Source organism: Pterocles gutturalis, unplaced genomic scaffold (genome assembly GCF_000699245.1).
Source record: "Pterocles gutturalis isolate BGI_N339 unplaced genomic scaffold, ASM69924v1 scaffold4547, whole genome shotgun sequence".
In the NCBI taxonomy this organism is placed as follows: domain Eukaryota; kingdom Metazoa; phylum Chordata; class Aves; order Pterocliformes; family Pteroclidae; genus Pterocles; species Pterocles gutturalis.
The window spans coordinates 1-21,790 of record NW_010112519.1 but is presented as its reverse complement, the minus strand read 5'-3'; the positions used below and the strand labels follow the sequence as shown (position 1 = coordinate 21,790).

The window sequence follows — 21,790 nt, the reverse complement described above, 5'->3', positions numbered from 1 at the left end:
CTTTTTGCCAGGTATAAAGCAGCTACTCCAGAGAGCCAACTGCCAAATTCTAGTGGCAAAGGAAACTTCTCTAACTTTCATATACATCTGTGGAACATAATTAAAAGCAAACGTAAAATGGCAGATACACTTTCTTACATTCCTTGTTAAACTTATGCTTTGACCCACAGGTTTCTTAAACAAGCTACAGTATCACTAAAAAAAGTGAAGACACAACTCAGTAATATTCTACTTTTGAGAAGCTTAAATAGCAGCACAACATGTCCTATAGTTGCTTAGAATAAGAAGCTACTTAATAAGCATCTATCTGTAAATTGCACCAAAGGGTGCAAGAAGTTGAGAAAGATGTCTTGCATCCCTTCAGAAATCAGGTTATTGACCACAGTCCCAGTTTAGGGTAGCAGTCTTCCAAACAATTATTTTTTCATTTAACTAAGGTAGACTTTTTATTTGGTTAATAATCATGACACTTAAAAAAAAAAATGACAAGTTTGTAACTTTGGATTTTAGCTTGCTGCGTCAAGGACGAATTCTCATAGAACACTGTACATGGCTAGACACAAACCTTCAAAACAAGTAAATTCTGTTTCTCACATTTACAACAGTTTAATTCTTTAAAAGCAAATATTAATTTAATTGGGTGCAATCAGTTTAACGTAAAATAGCAGTAAAGATGAAACACTGAACCTCCCCACTTCTGGGCAAAGTACCCTAACAGTGCAAGATACTCTCACAGAAACCTGTCTCTCTTTCTCTCCCTGCTCCTTTCCTTCTGTTACTCTTTCCTTTCTCCTTACTTCTCACCCAAAGGATCTCCAACATTTGATGGTCAGTGAGAGTCCTACACCAAAGGCATGGAGAACTGCTCTAAATCCTACAGCCTAATGACCAAGACAATCTCCTTTTAATGAGAAAATTAAACCCACCCCATTTCCTTAGGACATACAAAGCCACCACATAAAAGGCAGACTTCTGCACCAGTATTGTCTGTGCTACAGAAGAAAACAGACCTGTATCCTTCATAAAAACCTAGTTCACTGCATACATCGGCTGAAAATCGAGTCACTTTGGAGCTTCAAAAGATCAAACGCTAACGGAAGGATCAAGCTGATCAGGGCAGCTGCAAAAGGGACTCAGGGCTTGTACGGAAAAACTCCACAACCTTACAGGGTTTCAAACTCAGGTAAGTATCTAATAAACTGAGTTAGCATGAGGGCTAAAAAAACCTAAGTGGGGATTTCAGGATATCCTTTAGCTTCCAGCACTACTGGGCCTGGCCTGAGGCTATGCACGATTTGAATATTACTTCATGGGCTTCACCAGCCTGTAAATTACAGTTATGCTACCTGGTAAAGCACATGTAAGCTAAATCAACTTATGTCCTGCATGCCCTGTCATGCTGCAGGCCCTAAAGACACCAGTGCCACTCGTGCTCAGAGCCAGCAGCGTGCATTTGCTGTGACACATTTGGGAAACAGGCTTGCGGGTGTGGAGCCAAGCAGGCACTGTCAACTCCATACCCTGTTGCTCAGGCTGCAGATAAAGCAGGTATTCTGATTTGTGTCATTTGAATTCCCTTCCACTGTCCTCACAGGCTTGCTGAAAACTCATGTCTATGTATGGGCTTTGGTCCAAACAGTTTGGACAAGTGCCTGTGCTTAAAATACAGTTTAGATGCAGCTTTACTGACCATCTGCCATAGGTTAATCTCACCTCCAAGGAATTACATTTAATTTGCTCCAGAAATGTAATTCTGAATTACCTTGCACTCCAAAATGCTGTCTACCATTTTATCTGTTTTAAGGAAATAAATTTGGTAAAGCATTCTGTGAAATTTGGTGGGTGAACAACACCACACAGACCAAACTGTGACTATTCTTTAATATTTGGCATTAATCCTAAAATACAGATTAATAACAGACAATCACAACATATTTAATACTGAATTTACCTTTTTGTAAAATGGCTGGTCTCTGATTGCCCTTGTTTTCAGAAATTCCTCGCTGTTAAACACTCTGTGCTCATAATTTAGATGGTCTTTTACCTCCCTGGAGACAAAAATAAATTAATAGATAAATATGCTTGGAGATTTGTAAACAAGTTGCACTTTTGGCAGCCCACTGGTACTACTAGAAATACACTGCAGCATCAGAAGGCAAAATAGAAATATGCTGCAGGATCAGAAGGCAAACTCAGTTTTAAGGAACAAGTCTGAGTTACTGAATCATAGAAAAAGCATGCAAGCTCTTACAATAGGTAAGAGAAGCTACCTGCTGCCACTGCCATTTTAAATCAGCAAATTCACTTAGAGCCTGTGGGAACAATTTAAGTAAACCATGGAGGAGAAGCTATATATTTAAGTCATGACTTAGGCTCCAGTCCTGGAATTACATTTACATACACAGCTCCTGAATCACAGACAACCCATCTGGAGCACCAAAAAGATAAGTGTACCTATCTGCACAGGCAATTCAAAAGATGTGACCTGACCTCACACTGTCCCATTCCATTGCATTTGTAACATGCACGTGAAATATTATAGATTACATAATTTTTTTTCTGCACTCTCACACTCGGCTCACAAAGCCAGAAATAACTGGCAATTGTGTTAAACTAAAGAGACAGAACTATCAAAATAAAAGAAAAAGTGAGATAAAGAGTTGATGTATATTTTAGTATACGCATGGTCACAGCTGGCAGCAGAGGTCCTATACTATCCCTGGAAAACCAGATGTCAACAGTAACTTCTGAGCCAGGAAAAGTTGTTTCAGGAGCAGAAAGTGGGAGTTCTTCACAAGAAAACTGTTCTCTGAAGTCTCTGAGTAAGAAAGAAGTTACTTAAGCTAGGTATTTGCAAGTGGCTAAAATAAGGGCTCTTATTACATCTTATTTCATCTATTCATGATGAGTATTGATGAATAAGTAAGTCCCATGAAAATACATTAATTAAGAAAATAAGTTGGTGAGCTAAAATTTGAATGTAAGCACAAATGGGGAATCTCAGAGAACAGACAGAGCTATACACCACTTCCTTCATAGATTGGTGATAAATGCCCATTAGCAGTTTTTTCTGAACCCACATGGCTTGATAAAGATGGTTAGTAAAAGTACATAGTTCTATATAATTCTACATAATTTAACATTGTTTGCTTTACATATGGAACCTCCACGCACACAAAAATACTACAGTGCTTCACTGAAGACTGTAACACCTGGCAGCACAGTTGCACGAGAGATTTACTTTCCTCCATTCCTGGATGCTGGTAGATATAGCATTAGAAGACAGAAGAAACAAGGCTGAAAAAAAGAAGAAAAAGTTTGAAGGAAAGGAGAAAGAAAGCAAGAGAAGAATCAACCCATCTGCAAAACATATTTTCTCTTGGAGAGCTAAGCATCTGTTCATTTTTTGCAGACAAGCATTTAGTGCATTAAAGAGTTCAAGCTGTTAGCAACAAAATGCATTTCTCCTCATCTGGAACATATTGTTGCCAAACAGTGAAATCCACCAAATCCCACAGCAGTAGCACATCAGGTTGTAAATTTCAGTTTCCATATTCAGCTAGCTGCAAAGTCTGCTCTATCCTCCACACCTAGCATCTATTGTCCTCCTGGAAGGCCCAGCCACCTGTATGAACACTCCCTAAAGCTGATCCAACAAAAGTGAGCAAAAGAAATGAAGCATATGCAGACCAGCCATCCATTTGCTGCACTTTTTTGTACAAATCACTTACCACACTTCCACTCCCTCCCCAAATACAAGCAAAAAATAGCAGGATTTACCACCCGTACCCACATTGATAAGATAAAGCAACTGTGGGTATCAACAAGGAAAATTAGCATAGCTGGACCTTCTTCTAGAGGAAAAAAAAAAAAACCAACACCCCTACTCCACATCATTATTAAAATATCAGACCCAACCACACCCAATACTCACCATTTCTTGTGCCAACTTTCTGTCCTTGAGCTTAAACAGCCCCTCTCCCTCCCTCATTCTCATGTGGTTGCACTCTCCAAATATCTCAGCCATTCTCAGCATTTGTTCAGTTAGATAAAACACACCCAGGTGTTCTGAACTCCCGATCCTGCTTTCAGCTCTTCTACCCCGTCCCAGTTTGAATTCACTTTCCTCTAACAAAAGTGAAAAGACTGTGTCCAGTTACAAACTGATACCCCTACTGGGCCTTAAGCTTTTCCTAATTAAGAAATATGAGGACTGCACTCCTGAAATCTTCATACAAAAGACTTACAAGTTCATAATTAGAACAGTTTTATCTAAGATGTCCTATCAATGTACATCTACCTGATTACATTAATTATTGATATTCCAGCAGGCTAGCAGGACCTCCTTCTCATATTTCCTCACAAAACTCAAAAGAGATTTACAAAATATCTATAAAGTAAGACAAAATAAGAATATTTTCAGTGACAGCAGAAGTGTCTTAACCAGTAACATATGCTCTTATAATAAAAAATACTAGATCCACTCACCTAAAGACATTAACAATTAACTGCAAAGTCGCTTGCTGAACTTCCGTATTCAGTTTCTGTTGCCAAGCCCTTCTACGCATTTGGAGTTCACTAAGATCTGTGCTGGCTCGGAGATGGCAGAGCTCTAGATCATAATGCAGCTGAAGACTCTCCACTCTGCACAGAGAAGAAAATTATCAAGTTACATCCTAACACAAATGATTTTTTTCATGCCTTTTAAAGAAAAAGTCATTTAGGTCTCACACGTCTTACAGCTAGAGAAAGTGCAAGATTGATTTGCAAGTGTTGACAAGCTAACAGTATTCCTGGAAGTCCTACTGGTACATGTAAATCACAATGCACTCAGTAAAGGCCAGTAAAAAGTTCAGAGAATAATCTGGATCAGTAATAAAAAAGAAACAAGCATTCCAAGTGTCACAAAATCATATGGTTATGATTATGTGACAGGTGCGCTCGACCCGTACTGGCTGCTTAAAGTTACCTGTAGATTAATTAATTGAAATTAATTATCAAATTTATCAAAATACAGTTTTTTTATATGAAGGAAAGAATATTATAATAAATAATACAAAATAAAAAACTTCAAAAGAGCATCAAGCATGATTTATACACTAAAACAAACACAACTTCAACATCTTTTCACCTTTTTATGAAAGTTTCTGCTGCTTGTGTTGGAATATCTGGAATTTCAAGTTCCTCTTCAGCCATTTTTGAATGTGTAATATCTCCATTATCTATATTAATTAGAACTAAATCTTCAGCTTCCTTTTAACAAAAGAAAATAAAATTACTGTAAATACACTTATATTGCACAAACATTTACTTCTCCTTCAAGTACTCCTCAGACAACGAATTATTTCAGCAAGGAGATAAACCAGAAAAGAATTGACCTTCTTCCGCAACTAGAAGACTGTATGGAAAACTAAATAATTATTTTCAAGAAAAATAAATGTCACTAAATTAATAGATATTAATCTAAGTACATAAGTGTTTAGTAACCTAATATGCTCTTCATGTAGTATTAAATTAATACTGGATCTCTAACCTCATCCTTGAAAAGCTATACATTATCAGGATACATACAAAACCATATATATGTACACAGAGAAGCTCCTGAAAAGCTTCTCCATTCAGCATTTACCTGTACTTACCCTGTGGGATGACAGGGAGAGGGAGAGTTTATATACTAGTCTGAAACACGGAAACACATGCTAACGCACAAAAAGTCACGTGGAGCTAAAGCCCATGCTGATGTCTCAGTTCACAATTTTAATAACCTTAAAGATCAGTCTGCAACACAGTCTATCTACAAGCAAATTGTTCAAATTATATCAAAGAAAAATGTGTTCTCTAATCTGTACTTGTTTCTGATAGGGACATCATCTTACTGCTAAGCAAATAAATATCCATCTGCTTCATTTTAACTTAATTCTTTGCTGATTTTGGACTTGCCTAGACGGACCAGATTCACTTTGGCTTATAATCAGATGGATTAATCTAATATAAATCTACACAATTTTTTCTGTGTTCAATTTTGAACATGCACAGAAACCCTATGTGACAACCTCAAAAAAGTATATTCATGTTAGCCCTCCACTACGTAGCTGTTTTTCTTAAATTTTTTGGGTAATCATGATTAATGTTACCCACTGAAAGAGGCTTAGTTAAATAAGATTCTGAAAAAAGACAAAAAAAAACTCAGAAAAAAATGTGATATTATATTCTTTACATGTCTTTTTCTTTCTTATTTTATTAAATACTTAACTCCACTATGGGGAACAGCAGCATCAGAGTGTCTTCAAGTGCATGCTCAATTCTTAACCCAGATGACTGGAAAAGGCACCTAATTCATCCCCCAGAACTCTGAGCAAAAAAATAACCTCACCTATCTGAAGGGAAACTATTTATACTACACAAACAACACATAAGTAGAATTTTTCCTTAAATGAAACTTGAACTCACAAAAATCATGGTATTATCCTGCAAAGAAAAGAAACTTAAGAGATACAACAATAAGATTTTTTTCAATAAGCCAGCGGTCACATCAGTGTGGTTCCATCACTTTTCAATTTCTTCACTTCTCACACACCTAACTAAAAAAAACAAGTTTCTAGATGTATCTGAAAGAAAAAGGGACAAATGCACTGAAAGTGAACAGCAAGAGTGGTAATAATCTAAAACATACCGTGCTAACTTCTTCAAAATGGTCAACATGACATCCCATAAGAAAAGATGTTGGGGCCATTACAAAATCCAGCATGTGACGAGACAGAATAGGCACAAAAGTGTGTTGCCACTGAAGAGGATGAAGGTACAACATAAAGCATTCAGCAATGAGTGTCAACAGAGCCCAATCAGAAGAGAAGAAAACTATTCTCTGCTCAGTCAAAATACAGGTCATAATCTGGAAAAAAATGAAATGCTAAATGTTTACAAAAAGTTATATCTAGAATATACACTAGATATGCACAAATATTTCAACTGCTTGTGAAAGTTAGTCTCATAAGTTCCGGTTTTTAATAGCTACCTTACATATTTATAAACGGAAATCATGTCCACTTAAAGATTCTTAAAAAACTAAGAAGAAAACAGAAAATGAAAGAAAATTTAAGTGACAGTGGAAGTCAATGAGAGTTTTGTCACCAATGTCAATGAGGTTAGGATTTAGCTGGAATTACTGAGAAGACCTTTTGCCTTTCTTTCACAGTATTAGACATTAGTAAAAATGTAAAAAAATGTAAAAAGTATCCAGATGAAGAATATAAGCAAACCTGTCTTTGCTAGTGAACACAAAGACTATCTGGGTTTTAGACATCTCAGCCAAACATCTATTCCAGATGACAGCTGGTCAGGTTCCTTACAGTGCCACTGGAGAGCAGCACTTTCCCAGAGCAATTCAGGAAGCTATGTGGAGATGTCAGCCCTTCTCCACTGATAGCAAGCAACCTGGTGGCATCTAAGCACCAAATTCAGATTCCTCAAGTCAGGTGGGACGAATCCAAGCCAAGACAACTAATGGCACACATAAGACATCTCACAGAGGTGCTAACACATAAAATTCCATGTTCAAGATGCACCAGTTGCAGAAGACCATTTAGGATTTGAGTTTTATTCATAACGCGCACGTGTGGGCAGAATGCAAAAAAATAAGCCAGTACTGCCTACTCTCAGGACTGAGGAGGTTTACAATCATCCAACCTGCTCTTTTTAGAGGAAGTGGTACCAATAACACTCATGACCTTGAGCAACCCCATGTAACTTCACACGTGGCCTTTGAACAGGGAATTGGATCAAAGAACCCACAAAGGACACTCCAAGCCAAAATTATTGCAAGATTCTATGAAACACTGAAAAAAATATTTGCAAATAGCTTTGTATTTTCCTGTCTTTCTATACCATTTACACTTTCTTTATATGAGTGCCAACTGTTATCAATCCATCCTACAGGTGCCTTTTTTACATATGAAAAAGATTCTTATGAATTTTGTAGAAATGCATGTAATGAGAACTCAAAATAAAATCTGTCAATCAGCATGGGTATTTATATCTTAAAATATACTCTTAAGAAATTTAGCACATATTACTAAACCACAGGAGAAAGAAATCCAATACACCTTAATCTAATTTGGTCTATAAATAACAAAATATCTTAATAAGGAGTATATTTTATTGTGCCCTATCTCTAATATGCAGAACTAACACTATTCTGAATTCCTGGGGTTATAATGTTTTTTGGGTAACTAAATATCTTGATTTTTTCTAAACCACAAATTACCAGTATTGTCAATGTCTAATACATTTTAAAATATCAGTTAGTTTTACCTGCAGCACCTGCTCTGGCTTGAAACACAGCAACGGAAGATGAAGATCCAAGTCAATAATCGGACTGTCCGAATCCTCTCGTGAAGGAATGATTATTTGAAGTGGTTTCATATTAAATACCTGTAATAACAGATGTTTTCAATTTACTTCTTAATGAAAATGTTCCCACAACACATTTAATTCAGGATTTTTGTTCCAACTACAAAATATTAACATTAATTGAGAGCAAGAACACCAATATTTGCAGACTACAGAAAACTGAAATAGAAAAGACAGGAAGATATTAAAAAACAAAATAACTAGTTTGAAAGTTAACATGGACTTTGTCTCCTGTCATTCTCATAGGCTGCTTAGCCAATAAAACTTTAAAAATATACATATATATATTCTTCTAACAGAATTAAACTTGTTTTGTTCTAATCATAATAAAATAATGTAATTTAGATTTGTAGATACAACTGGGAAATCAAAAGTATTGATAAAATTAATACAGAAAATAGAAGAAGTATGAACAAAATAACTGAGCATAGGTGCTCATGTCAAGAAGATAGAAGAAGCCAACACGAATGAGCATTTTCAGTGTTTCAGATACTTCAGCTCAAATATCTAGGGGCAGATCCTGCACGTGCTGCATATTTCAGCACTTTGCAGCTGGTTTAGCCAATCAGACAATTTTCCAGCTATGCTATTTTTTCCTCTGCTCCTAACCCCTCATCCCAGGGTCAAGGAAAGCAGCTAAGGAGAACTCCATGGCTGAAGCACTGCTTCACTAGAAGCCATTTCAGTAGACAAGAGATTCAGCTAACATCTAGCTTGAATTGGGAAGGGTTATAAAGAGGAAAAATACAGCCTGCACATGTCTGCTTCTACACTGAATACAAATGCTTATGTTAGTTTCTCCTCTCAGCTAGGTCTTATCCAGGCAGCAGCCAATCCAGAACATTTAATCCACTCACCAGAACATTTAATCAAAAAATCATAGAATCATAATCCACTACACACTGTTGTGCTTCCCCAGAGTCATTCAGACACAAGAAAAGAACAAGTCCAGAGCTGTATGTGTTGTTCCAGCAACTGATTTCTTTGGACTCTTTTCTTTCACAGGGACTGCACAACTTCTCAGTCACACAGCTGCATGTCCACCCATCACACAATCAGGATGACAGCCACGAGCATCCACATCAGGCAGCATGTCTTGATATCAGATACAAGACAGGGAACTCCCACACTTTGGTGGAGTGACAGTTACAGGATGTACTGGAGTTTATACATGTATATTCAATGAGATGGCAATGCCATCCTGCTCAGGTGAAAGGTAAGCTTAGCCCTATTTTCAAAGCACATGTAGTGTCACCGGTTTTATATCGGAAAGCACAATCTCTGACTTGACAGTGGAGAATGTCCCCAAATTTATAGAAAACAACATCTTAGTGCTTTGTAAGACATCATGTTAAAGTAATTATGAAATTCAGCATCAGTAATTACCAAATGGAGTGGTCCTGGTGGCGGGCTGGGTATTAAAAATAACTTTGCTGCAAATTCTTTTATGTGCTCCTCAACATCTAAATCCTTGAAAGGTCGCAGTTGCACTAGTAAGCTGAAATTAAATTATAGAAAATTACTTACAAATAGTAACATGCAAACAGAAAAAAAGCCTTTTGGCTGATAACCTGACACTAAAATAAAATTATTAGGAGCAATGAAGCTATTACTCCAGCTAAATATTTTCTAATTTATTAGATACTTCGGCAGCTTCATTTAATTTTAATGATGCTGCTGTGTCAGAAGCAGGTTTTGTTTTTTTTTTTTTACTTCCATGCATAAAATACTGCTGCATCATATAAATCAGAGGATGCAGATAGCACACTGGGTGTCATGATGGCAAAGAAAACCTAGGGGTGAGATGTAGCTAAAGGAAGAGTCATATAGAATTGCTTGAGGAACAAAACACCCACAGCTGCAACATAGTGCCACAGTGTTTCCTCCATCCCAAGCATCAGACATCAGCTCTGGGATGGAAAACAGCGTCAGAGGAAAAGAAAGGTTGTAGGCATCGGCTTAACTGCAGATGAATGTGAAGCAAGAGCCATATCTCACATAAGGCCTAGGCCTGCATGAATACTGTTCTTTGTTATTGTTCCTACTCATACAAAAAAGACTCAAAACCTTCACAAAATCAAAAATTCAAGCTGGCAAATCTATATATAGAGAAACTAGGTACTTAATATGGTTATATTCTCCCCTGAGGTTTTATTTCAGTTTGCAGTTCTACCGGTTTCCTGCAAAAGAACATTTGTTCTTCAGGAAGAAAGTGGTCTAGACAGCAACTGAATAGGTCAAGAGATATATTAGAATCCAGGACATCATATTTGTGCATGCCATTTAGATTCCTGGATAAAAATATTCTGACCTGTATTGCTGAGCTTTTAACTGGATTAATGAGACATTTAAGTTTACTAAATTCACATCTGGAAACTGCCCTCGGCTGAGTACTAGGTTGTTACACATACCCCACAGAAACCATCAGCTATTTAGGGTCACAGAGGAGGCAGGGGAAGGGGAATTTAAGAATTATCCGAGAAAACCAGACAGTAGAGTCATCAATTTAAACAAATATGCTGTCACACTTAGTAATGCCTTAGATGTGGTCTAAAACCATAGGCAGACCTGTTTTGGGGTTTTTTTGGACATAAAAAGCACATACCAACACATCCAGTAAATGTTACAATAGAAACAACCTGTCCTCGATGCTAAAAAACCAGGAGATGTACAGAAAGGCTGGCAAGAGCTCCTTAATCAGTACACTGGGCCCATTAATGCAATGTAATAGCAGCTGACAGCTCTGCACTACAAACGTCTGCTGAAATAAATGAAGTAATCTCCAAAACATTAAAGCAGAGAGCTAAGGAGTTTATGAACCTTCCATTACCTCTATTAACTGTCCACAGACATATGTTTCAAAAGCGAGAACATCTAAGAATAGGTCCTTTGTACTGCCTGAACGCTGTGAGCTATTTGAACAGTTACACCTTTTCTCAAGGCAGCTGAAAGGACTAATACGCAGGTGGGAAGATTTACTGTTTGAATGGAGCCTATTCATCCATCCAAAACATGAGTTCATCCAGAGGAGATGACTGCCAGGAATGTTTCACTTTTCAAGTAGAGTAACAGATTGAGGTAATACTACCTGTGCAAAGCGCAAAAACCTCTCAATTTAAAACTGAACCTTTTCAAATTATGATTTTTTCAAATAATGCTTGCTTTGGAGAGAGGCAGACATACTCCACTCAAATTGTTCTGGATTTAGAAGCACTGTACACTAGTAATATGTGAATTAGTTACAAAATCCATGACACAGAATAGTAAGACCTTCGTTACTATGATGAAAGTTCGCAAGTTCCCCTTGCATTTCAAAGCACCTACATAGATTTACAGTTTGACATTGCCTTTGTACCTCAGTATGGCCTCAGATTTCAGTTGTGATTTTGACTATACTCTGCCATTTGAAAAAGTTTAGGAACCCAGGTTTTAAATGGGAACGCTTATGATGATAAAATACCTTTGAGGAGTCTCCTGAATGAAAACAAGTACCACCCCACCTATAAGCAATCCTGTGCACTGCAGGTCCTGGAGAAAATAAACTATGCATGGCAGAATTCTGGAGGAAAATTAAATCTTCTGCTACAAAAAGGTCCTGAATGGAAGCAGAACCCCTTTAGATGCTACTCCAACATCAGACCTTCGTTAGTAATAACAAATAGTATTTTTCCACTAGTTCTCATGAAGAAAGGGCTACACAATAGAAATAGATTGTCTGAGGCCCACTAGTAAGTGTTTTCAAATCCCCAGACTCACAGAATGATTAATCAGTTAAAGCATCCTGCAAAATACCACTGAAGCATACCAAGGATACAAGTGTGCTTTTGAATGTGTTATTTATTTGTTAAGTATACAAGGCACTACTACTTGAGTGCACTCGGTCAACGAAAACATTTAATTAGATTTTTAACCAACTGGCCACCTGATTACAGCTAAGGCACCCAAATGACAATAACTTCCTTTCTGGTTTACAGGAAAACAATGTACATGTGTTGTAATGTTACAAAAAGCTGAAACATCCCCAGTTCTATAGGGCACTGTGCTCAAAATATCTCATTGAGGTCTTCACTGTAATTGCTTATATTCCATTAAGAACAGCCACATAACCCAGCAACTGATTCATGCCATATGGAAAAATTTCAGTAACAAAACCAAAATAAGGAAAAGCAGTACCTCTCCACCCCTTCCTCTCCTCCCACTCAAGAATACTCTGGCACAGTAAAATACCTTTTCTAAAAAACCAAACAAAACCAAACAAAACCGTAAGGGCAGACATTCTGAAATTATCTACCAGAGAGTATAAAGGAAAATACATGGTGATTATGAGATTTAAAAAAAAATCCAGAACAAAGTATCATGGAAACTTAATCAGCTGAGTTTCCAGTACAGTGGGAAACGCCAGCACCAAACACAGCTTTGTCACTTGCATTCCCCCTCTCCTGCCAGTCACACACACTTGCACATCTCTTCTCTCTCTTTTCCACTGCTGCATCTGGATGTAAGATGCAACTGTGTGACAAATTCTGCTATTAAATGACCAAGACAACACACAGTACTAACATAGAAGGCTATTGTCCTGACAATTATTCAAGCTTAAAGCTTACATGGTAGGTTACTGATAAATCTGAACTCCCCTTAGAAACCAGTACAGACTCAGCTTAAAGGGAAAAGCCATCCCTGCTAGGGATGTTAATGCTTTAAATAGGTGCAAAAACCTACTATATATGATCAAGGCAGAATTGTTTAATTATAATGTTTAAAATACACACCCAGAGGCAGAAGCTTGCACCTCTAGAGAGTTAACTCCACCTGGCTCCTGTCTGCTCTAAACAAATACAAGGGACCTAGATATATTTCTGTAACCTCTGGAATTTTCCATGGTTTTCGTGAACATTTTCCCACCTCTCCCTTAGTGGGCTATTTAAAAATCTGTTTGCAAACTGACTGCTTTTTCCAGCTCAGAGATGTCTCACTTCAGAGATTACACATTTATGAATATACTAATATACACCGATGAACACCGTAAATGTAAAGCTGAAATCTATACTATTTCCCACCCAGTGGAGAGCTAGCGTGCAGTGAGCCCTTATACAGGCTAAGTTCACAGTATAAAAGCAGCATGAATCCTGTTACAATGACTGGATATAAACAGCAAAGCACCACAGCTCAGGTGTACACCTGTTAAGAGTTACATATGCAGATTAGCGTTTACTTGATATTTGAGACTATAAAAAGGCAGCAGTGAATCAGCTCCTGCAATACCAACTGCTGATGTAATTGACTTAAACATAAGGACTGGAAAAAGTGATTTGGGCAGGAAAGGAGAAAGGGAAACAAACATTTCCTTTTTATTTTACTGATCATCTCCATTTCGCACTAACCTGTAAATACCTAGTTTCCATTACGTTGAAGACCCTTGTGCACATTAAACACCTTTATTAATGCTTAGAAAATGACAGAGCCGAGGTAGCATGACAGCATCAGTGGTGTGTTCACTCATACTTTAGGGGTGCCAGAGTGCCTCATTTCTGACATCACAGCTTTTTTGGAGGCAAGTTCTGAACTGCCCAAGAGGAAGGCACTGCTTTGTTCCTCCAGGGTTCTCTTCATCTAAACCAGGGAAAGCCAGTCAGTGCTCCAGCCCCACAGCACCAGGAAGAAGAGGTCCAGGGGGTGAGGAAATAAGTGCTCTGGTCTCATCCTGGTACAGAGTCAGGTTGAGGGCTAGTGATGCACCTCAGCTAGTACCCAGGACGCATGCCCGTGCTTGCTATTTTCTCAGCATACCAACCACCAGCTGAACAAACAAGACTCAAGCTCCAACCTAAAACCCTAACATCTTTCAACTTACATATAAGAAGCAAATACCTATGAAAGGAAAACACCTGACTTCAAATTTGACTCTAGAAAGGTTTACTGGAATTTAGTGAAAAAAATTAGTCTACCTTTGGACTACAGGTCTGGAAGTGAAGATTACCCAAGTTAATGTCCAATGTACAGAGACAGGCTCCCTGATGCAAGGAGTTTTTAATCCACTTCCGAAGAGAAGCCCATAGATTTTAACAATTCAACAAGACACACCAATGTTCACTTATCCTTTAGCTCATCCGCACTGTGGAATATTTGAGTGTTTCTAATTAGTGAAGTGCTCCATATCCTAAGATTTTCTCTCCTAGTTCTACAATAGCCAAGTAACCACTGTGCTCCCTCAAGTGACTTGGATTATTTTAGGTAAAGAATAAAGTGTCTTTAACTGCTTATTAATACATAAATTCATGTTCTTATGACATTAATTTGGTGCATTATAAAGATGTTTTTATGCTTTCAAAGTGATCTTCATGAGCGTGGCAAAATTATAATTAACTCTTCCAAAAAAAAAAAAAAAATCTTTGAGAAATCTGTTCCCTGCAAATTAGTATTTTCTAGACTTTCCAAACAAAGAAAATGAAGACAACATCATAACTAATTTCCTTGATATTTAAAACCTGTGGTTACTGTCTGGGTAACATTCACATTACATTTCTTCTTTTTCTCTCCCACATATCTCACACTACCATAACTTAAAATTAACACCTGTTTTAGCACAATGCAGTTATCCTGACCACATCGTGCATATTCATGTATTAAAACCTGCACAGCTATTCCTAGGAGAAAAACAAAGGATAGCAAGCCTTACCAAGAAAGACAATCCTTGATGGCATTAAAATACGGATATCTGGATATAACACAAATAGCAATCGGTACAAAACAGGCAGGCATCGTCCTAGTCTGTGCAGATTCCCAATGGGCCTGCCCATTTGAGGTAATACAGCCATCCTGCAAGAAAACTACAGATTAATGTGTTTATGTTAATCATTAATCTATGGCTCATATTTTCTTGAGAACCCTAGAGATATGATATCCAATTCCCTCTAAATTTCAAGGGGATTTGGATGTCTATCTCCCTTAGGCTCTTCAGAAAAATGTCAGCCTACAAGACTTAGACATATGTATTAAAAAGAATTTCAGCGCAAAAGACATTTAGAAAGAACACAGGGTACAATCTTCACCAAAAACAACGTCAAAGGAACAAAATCTGATAAATATTCAGAAGTCCTAACTGAAATCCATAACATTTTTCCTAATGCAATGCTGTTCCAATGTACTTAATTTACAATAGCAATATAAAGTATTGTTTGTTTTTTATTCCTACTAACATAAAACCTATTTTATAAATTAAACCTGACATTATTCTCAAAGAGTTTTATTTTATATATGTTAATATGTTTTAATAAAAGCATGAGTTAAATAACATACTTGCATAGGCTGGTAGTACTGTGCAACAACACCATATGTTCTGTTACCACAGACGTCTGTGAAGACCAGGAAATGAATGTGGTCCTCTTTAGATTCAGAAGTTGCATAAAGTCCTCCTGCAATGAAAGAAGAAACCTTTTCTTTTAACTATATATTTAACTACATCTGCTTGAAAAGCAATTAATGACAAATACTGAACATTTCCACTAAATTTCAAGAGAAATGTCTCATTTTAAGGGATTAAAATGCACAAATACAGTCCATTTGATCTAAGTGTTGCTACAAAGGCTGTAAGCTGCATATTACTGAAGAAGCAAAAATGTTATATAATTATTCTGCAATTTAAGTGGCAAAATCCAATAGATGAGGTTTTTTTCACTTTTTTTTTTTTTGTTCAAGATATTTGTAAGGTCTTCAATAGTAAAATGCATATTAAAATTTCTGCAACCAAACTGGAGAAAACAGTCACTACACTTCAGGTATATCTTAATATCAAATGAAAAGTGAAAGAGTACTCAGTCATTTTCTGGGGAAAAAAAGAATTTTAAAAGTGTGTGTGTGTGTATCACTTCACTCAAACCAAGTTTTACCAATAAGGGCTAACGTGACTTTTGACTTCCTTCTCCTGCAGGTGTTGCAGCTACTACTGCTAATAGATCTGTTTCACACAACATAGCCATACAAAGGGCACCTCATTCAGGTTAACAGCTGCTTTCATCACTGACCTGCTCACAAGCAGACACATTTTTTATACTGTGAAATACAAAGAGATAGAGATGATGATATTAAAGATTGGCTGTACTATGGGTCAACAAATATATATTAAAACAATTCTCATTATGAAGTCAGAACCCTGCCATACCTGGGAAGCATAGTTGTGGCAAACCAATAAGATCAATGTCTTTTGGAACTGTAATATCTTCAGTGTCAGGTGCTTTCTGCTCCCCATTGAGATTCTTGACATTTTCAATCTTTGGTCTCTCTTTTTTCTTTCGGAAAGATCGGCGTTTACTTTTATTCAAGTTATTACCAGCATTAATCACCTGAATATCATCTCTGCTGATAAATGGAGGCACAAATACAGAAAGAACTTCTGGATCAAGGGGAGGAAGACTTTTGGGTTTTCTTTGAGTACCCTATTAAAAACAAAACAAAAAACAACCACTAAGCTGACACTCATCCTGATAGGATTTTGAAACCATTTTTATTCCTGTTTTTTCTCTACCCCTATAATAGTGAGTTTAGAATACACCTTTTTCTTCTTTCTAAATAATTATTTTTTCCTTCTAATTTCTTGCTTTACATATGTTAATGCAAGAGGAATACTCTGGGTATTTTCAGTAGGCAAAAAAAAAAAAAAAATCACTATTCATCATTCAAAATGCACCATATCAATATTATGCCTTTGGCATAAGAAAAATAACAAATACAAAATATGGTATTTTCTCCTTTGAAGTGTTAGGATTAAGCATAAGCTATACTTCAAATAAACACTGCTAGTAAAAGAAACCAGGCAACAAACCTATGAAAACAAAGAAAAACAGATGAAGTCTCTAGATAAGTCTCTGTTCAACTTCAGGAAAAGCTACGTTTTAACTCAGAATACTTGCTACAGAAACAGAAATAAAGCAACAAAACCACATAAGGTTTCACAAGACAACTTTTAACTTTATGAGGCATTTTTTTAAAAGTACAATTAAAAACAACAATCACTGTTACAATAAACACAATTTTAAGACACTGTGGAACACGAAGCCATGAAAATTTCTCCATATACTGATGACTAAGTAGAACAAGCATCCCAACAGCATGTACAAAATTACAACATATTTTAGTAGGCATCTTTGTAAAGTACAAAGATGAAAGCCCTTGCTGTGTCCTGTGGAGGAAGCAATCAGAAGAAGATCTTTGTACTTTGGAGCACTTTTTGTGTTCTTGACCATAAAGTACAAAGTAGCAGCTGCTTTTTCAATTACTTCACTGCAATTTTAGTTCTTCCTGCAAGGTCAAAACAGCAAGTCAAAGCTTTGTTTAATCAACAGATATTTGGAAACAGGAAAGACAAGCCTCACTGTGGCTAAAAAGCTGTTTTGTTTTCAACTTTTTGCTAACTGATTCAAAGATAGATGAAGCATACATGCTGCTTTTACCTTCAGACATCATTCATTGGTATTACTTGTATTTAAGATATTCCTTGAGAACCAGTGCTGGCCTCTCTCATCATTTCCCTGCTTTTTAAAATAGTTATAACATGCAAAGCTCTACTGTTTCTCTAAAGCAAATTTTCCACCATTCAAGTTTTGGAACAGAAAGTCTCATTTTATTTGTCCCAGTAGACGAGTCCACCAGTAGTCTTCTTCACATTTGAGCATCATAGGAAAAATGAGAAGGAATACATACCTTCATGATTTATTAGTTACTTTATCTTAAGCTCCACTATATTCTATAAGAGGTTATTTGAAAGAAAGTACTTCAATAAAAATAAGAAGAAACACTCTTCATGAACACACACAGTCCGAACTAGAAAGAAATTAAGAGTGCAAAAGGTAAAAGTTCAGATAAGTATCCACTGGGAAATTCAAAAGATGGCAATGACTTTAAAAAGCACGTTACAAAGTGGGGTACCGAGTGCCATGTCTAGCCATGCTAAAAATGTCAACTGTCATTTTCCTTAGCTAGTAGCTGACACCCATTTCAAGTGAAGAAACTGAAAATGCAAATAAATCCAACATGATCACTCTCAAAATAACATGCAGCCAAACATTTCAGAAGGAAATTAAGAAGTAAGGTTCAGCCCTGAAGCTGTTACACAAGAAAAACACAGACCTACTCAAACAGTAGCAATCTTAACTTGGCAGATTTGCCCTGCAGAGGTTTTCACACAAAGTTGCTTTGACAGGGCAATCCCTGACTTTCATTGAAGGCATCTCTGTGCTACAAAGTGCTGGATGACAGCCAGCGATTTAAGAGCCTCACAGTGTAACAGCTTCTAAAATGGCAGGTCCTTGATGTCTTGAACTACAGCAGAGGCATTAAACACCTTTTTTTTTTTTCCCCACAAAACAGCACTGTCAGCACTGTCGCTGACCCAGTGACTCACTCATCAGCTTTCAAGGCAGCTCATGTTAACGTCTATGGCCAAAGTCACATTTTCTTACCCTTTCAGTTCAGGGATAGCAAATGGGCAGCAACAGAACAATATTCATTTGTTTCTACTGTTCTTTGGACATTTTATACTCTCTGCTTCTACTGTTACTTCTTCTTTTTGAAATGCTTCTCTTCTGTCACTTCTTACTATCAAATGTCCTTGCATCATACACAGCTTCTTGTAAACACTAACGCCTTTTCTTTCCTGTAATTCTGCAAGATTCGAGAAGTCAGGGATTTTATGCCATCCCCATTTACTGATTATGTTCTTGTAACAATGGTGCCGTACAGGACACAGACAAGAGACAGACTTTTTACAATGACCACACTATTTTAGACACAAACAAGAAGTAGTGTGTTGAAACCACAGATCAGAGTGTGATCTCAGCTATTTGGTGTTTCCTCGATCTCATTCTCCTCTTCCCATCACTGAAGAAGTTAGTTTCATTTTGAATGTGAAAAACATTAATCCATTTGAATGAACAAAAACACTGGCTTCTTTAAGGAATAACTGGGCAGGGAAAAGCATGAAGCCTTAGAAAAATTAGGGTGGAAGGGACCTCTGGAGGTTCTAGCACAACCTTTTGCTCAAAGTAATAACAACTTTGAAGTGAGATCAGGTTGCTCTGGGTCTCATCCAGTCAAGCTTCAGAAATCCCTTAGGATTTTAAATTCTTTCCCCCTCATGCTCCAGCCCGCATGTAGCTTAGCTTCTTTTGGTCTTGCTCTCAATTGTCAGCAGTTCTCCAGTATCAAGGTACCCAAATGTGGGACAGTATTCCAGATGTGACTAAGAGTAATAATCCCTTCCCTTCCCCTGGGAGCTACAGTCCTGATGATGCAGATCACTAAACAGCTACTTTTCACTGTCAAAAGCACACACTGCTGACTAATGCTCAACTTGATCACACCCAGGGGGGCATTACAGGAGAAGGAAAGAATCAGTTTGGTGGTTATGTCTGCGTTAGCGGATGATGTAGACACTGTAAGAGACAAGATCTGTGCCACTGACTGCAGTAGTTAGATATAGAACCCAATGATGGAGCCAATAGGAAGATCTGAGACATCTCACAGACAGCTTACACATCATACTTGCCATATAAAAATCCAGCTTTATAGCTGAAAATAACTTAGAGTACAGAAGTCTTATCAAAGATGGTTGTATGATCTTTACTATCTCATTCTTACAAAATACACACTTCCAACACTAAAAAAGTAATCTCTAGCCAAAAATAGTGGCCTTTGATCTCTTCATATTGAAATCTTAAGAGTGACAATTATCTTGGCAACAAGGAAAACAGATGGATGACAGCCTAGAAACTTCTGTTTCATGAGTCTCAATGCAAAACTGTATCTTTTTTCCTGGAATCCCTGTCCACAACAGGTCAGTCATATAAGACTTGTCTTACTTTGGGAATGGGTTATATCATGTTCCTCCTGACTTCATTACTCCGTATTGCAACCATGTTAAGAGTGCACAAACACACTTTGGAGACCAAGATCTGAAGCACTATCAAGATCTTTACCCTGCCGTTTCATTTAAGTATCACCAAAAGTTCGCTGGTTTCCACTGAAATGTTTTTATTTTCTGTCAATAAGGTCTCTTCTTTCTATATTCATTGAAAAGAGACACAAAACATATTCCACCACTTCTTCATATGCTGCAGAAGGAAAAGGAAATGGAGTAAGTCTATAAACCTAAGACAGAGATTGAAATCCCTGTGGTGTAACAGCTTGCAGAGACGTTACTATAGTTAATACTGACAAGTGTAGGGTCTACTTTCCTTTCTGACACCCCATTTTACACCTTGAGCAAAGAAACAATTCAAAACCTGCAGAGCAATCAGAATATCAGAATGGCTTCTACTTTTTGTAGCCAATTTCCTATTTGTTGTTCTACGGGTTCTGTGGAAGCAGTAAGATGAAACTGAGCAGACTGGAATGAAAAAGAAATCCCCCTTCTTTTAGGTTTACTTCTCATGCAGATGCCAAAACAACACATACACGTCGATTTCAAAAGTCTGGTGGTGACATTCATGGAACAACTACTTCCCCAATTCCAATGTATACATGATTGAGATCCTGGAATTTGAACCTCTGCTTAGCTGATATCACTTGAGAAGCTGACCTCAGCAAAAGCCGTCTCCTGAGTGAGTGAGCAGCAACAAGTTTAACAAAGCCTTCTTTATCTAATGCTGTTAGAGTGTGCAATGAAATTCAAGTTCAAGCAAGGCAACAGAGAACGCTGGGAGCAGCTTGGCTTTTCGGCAGGTGCTGACACCACAGCTGCTCCCACAGCGGGGCGGCTCATAGGCATCTAACAAAACCATGAGCACATTTTCACAAAGCAAAATCAGGAAGAGGACTTTAATCGTTAACTCACATGTGAAGTGGCTGTAGTCATAAACAAATTATAAACCACATATTCAAAGCAGAAACCAAACCATCAACTTCTGACGTATTGCTCTGGTTTTGCCAAATTCAAAGCACTAAAATTAATCTCAGCACAGGGATTCTGACCTCACGTTTCCTAAGGATACAAGTTAGCAAGCTTTATTCCCCTATCTTTAGCTTTTATCTCCAACGGAAGATGGGAAATGGGATATTGTCCAGTAAAGGATATGCATTGTTCAAACATTTTGCTGTTCCCGCTTATATAAAGCCACATTGCATTCTTCATCTAAGCTCAGATCTCTGCAAAAGTGTAATTACTTAACGCTGCTATCAAATTATCCTTGCTTTGTCGATGATCTCCTGTCAAAACAAGTTTTCTTTCAAGTATTTCTGCTCTCTGCGACGACAACAGCAACAAGGCAACTCCATAGTTTTCCTCAAGTGCGTACAGTGGAGAGAGGCCCGGCCAGGGAGGAGCTGACCCGGCTGAGACTCCGCGCAAACCGCGCTGACAGAACCTGCCCCACACACCAGCCGGGACGCT

General features: G+C 37.5%; 1 protein-coding gene across 1 annotated transcript in view; it reads right to left on the bottom strand.

The window, feature by feature from the left end:
* Nucleotides 1-16,841, bottom strand: part of DENND3 (DENN/MADD domain containing 3) — a gene marked incomplete at both ends in the record, with an annotated part of 29,432 nt that extends 12,591 nt beyond the window's left edge. The window contains 9 exons of the mRNA XM_010074067.1: nt 1,952-2,048; nt 4,489-4,644; nt 5,132-5,253; nt 6,674-6,892; nt 8,311-8,430; nt 9,796-9,907; nt 15,086-15,225; nt 15,706-15,821; nt 16,568-16,841. Of these exons, the coding sequence (XP_010072369.1) occupies nt 1,952-2,048; nt 4,489-4,644; nt 5,132-5,253; nt 6,674-6,892; nt 8,311-8,430; nt 9,796-9,907; nt 15,086-15,225; nt 15,706-15,821; nt 16,568-16,841 (1,356 nt within the window). The remainder of the gene's footprint in view (nt 1-1,951; nt 2,049-4,488; nt 4,645-5,131; nt 5,254-6,673; nt 6,893-8,310; nt 8,431-9,795; nt 9,908-15,085; nt 15,226-15,705; nt 15,822-16,567) is intronic.
* Nucleotides 16,842-21,790: the final 4,949 nt, after the last annotated feature.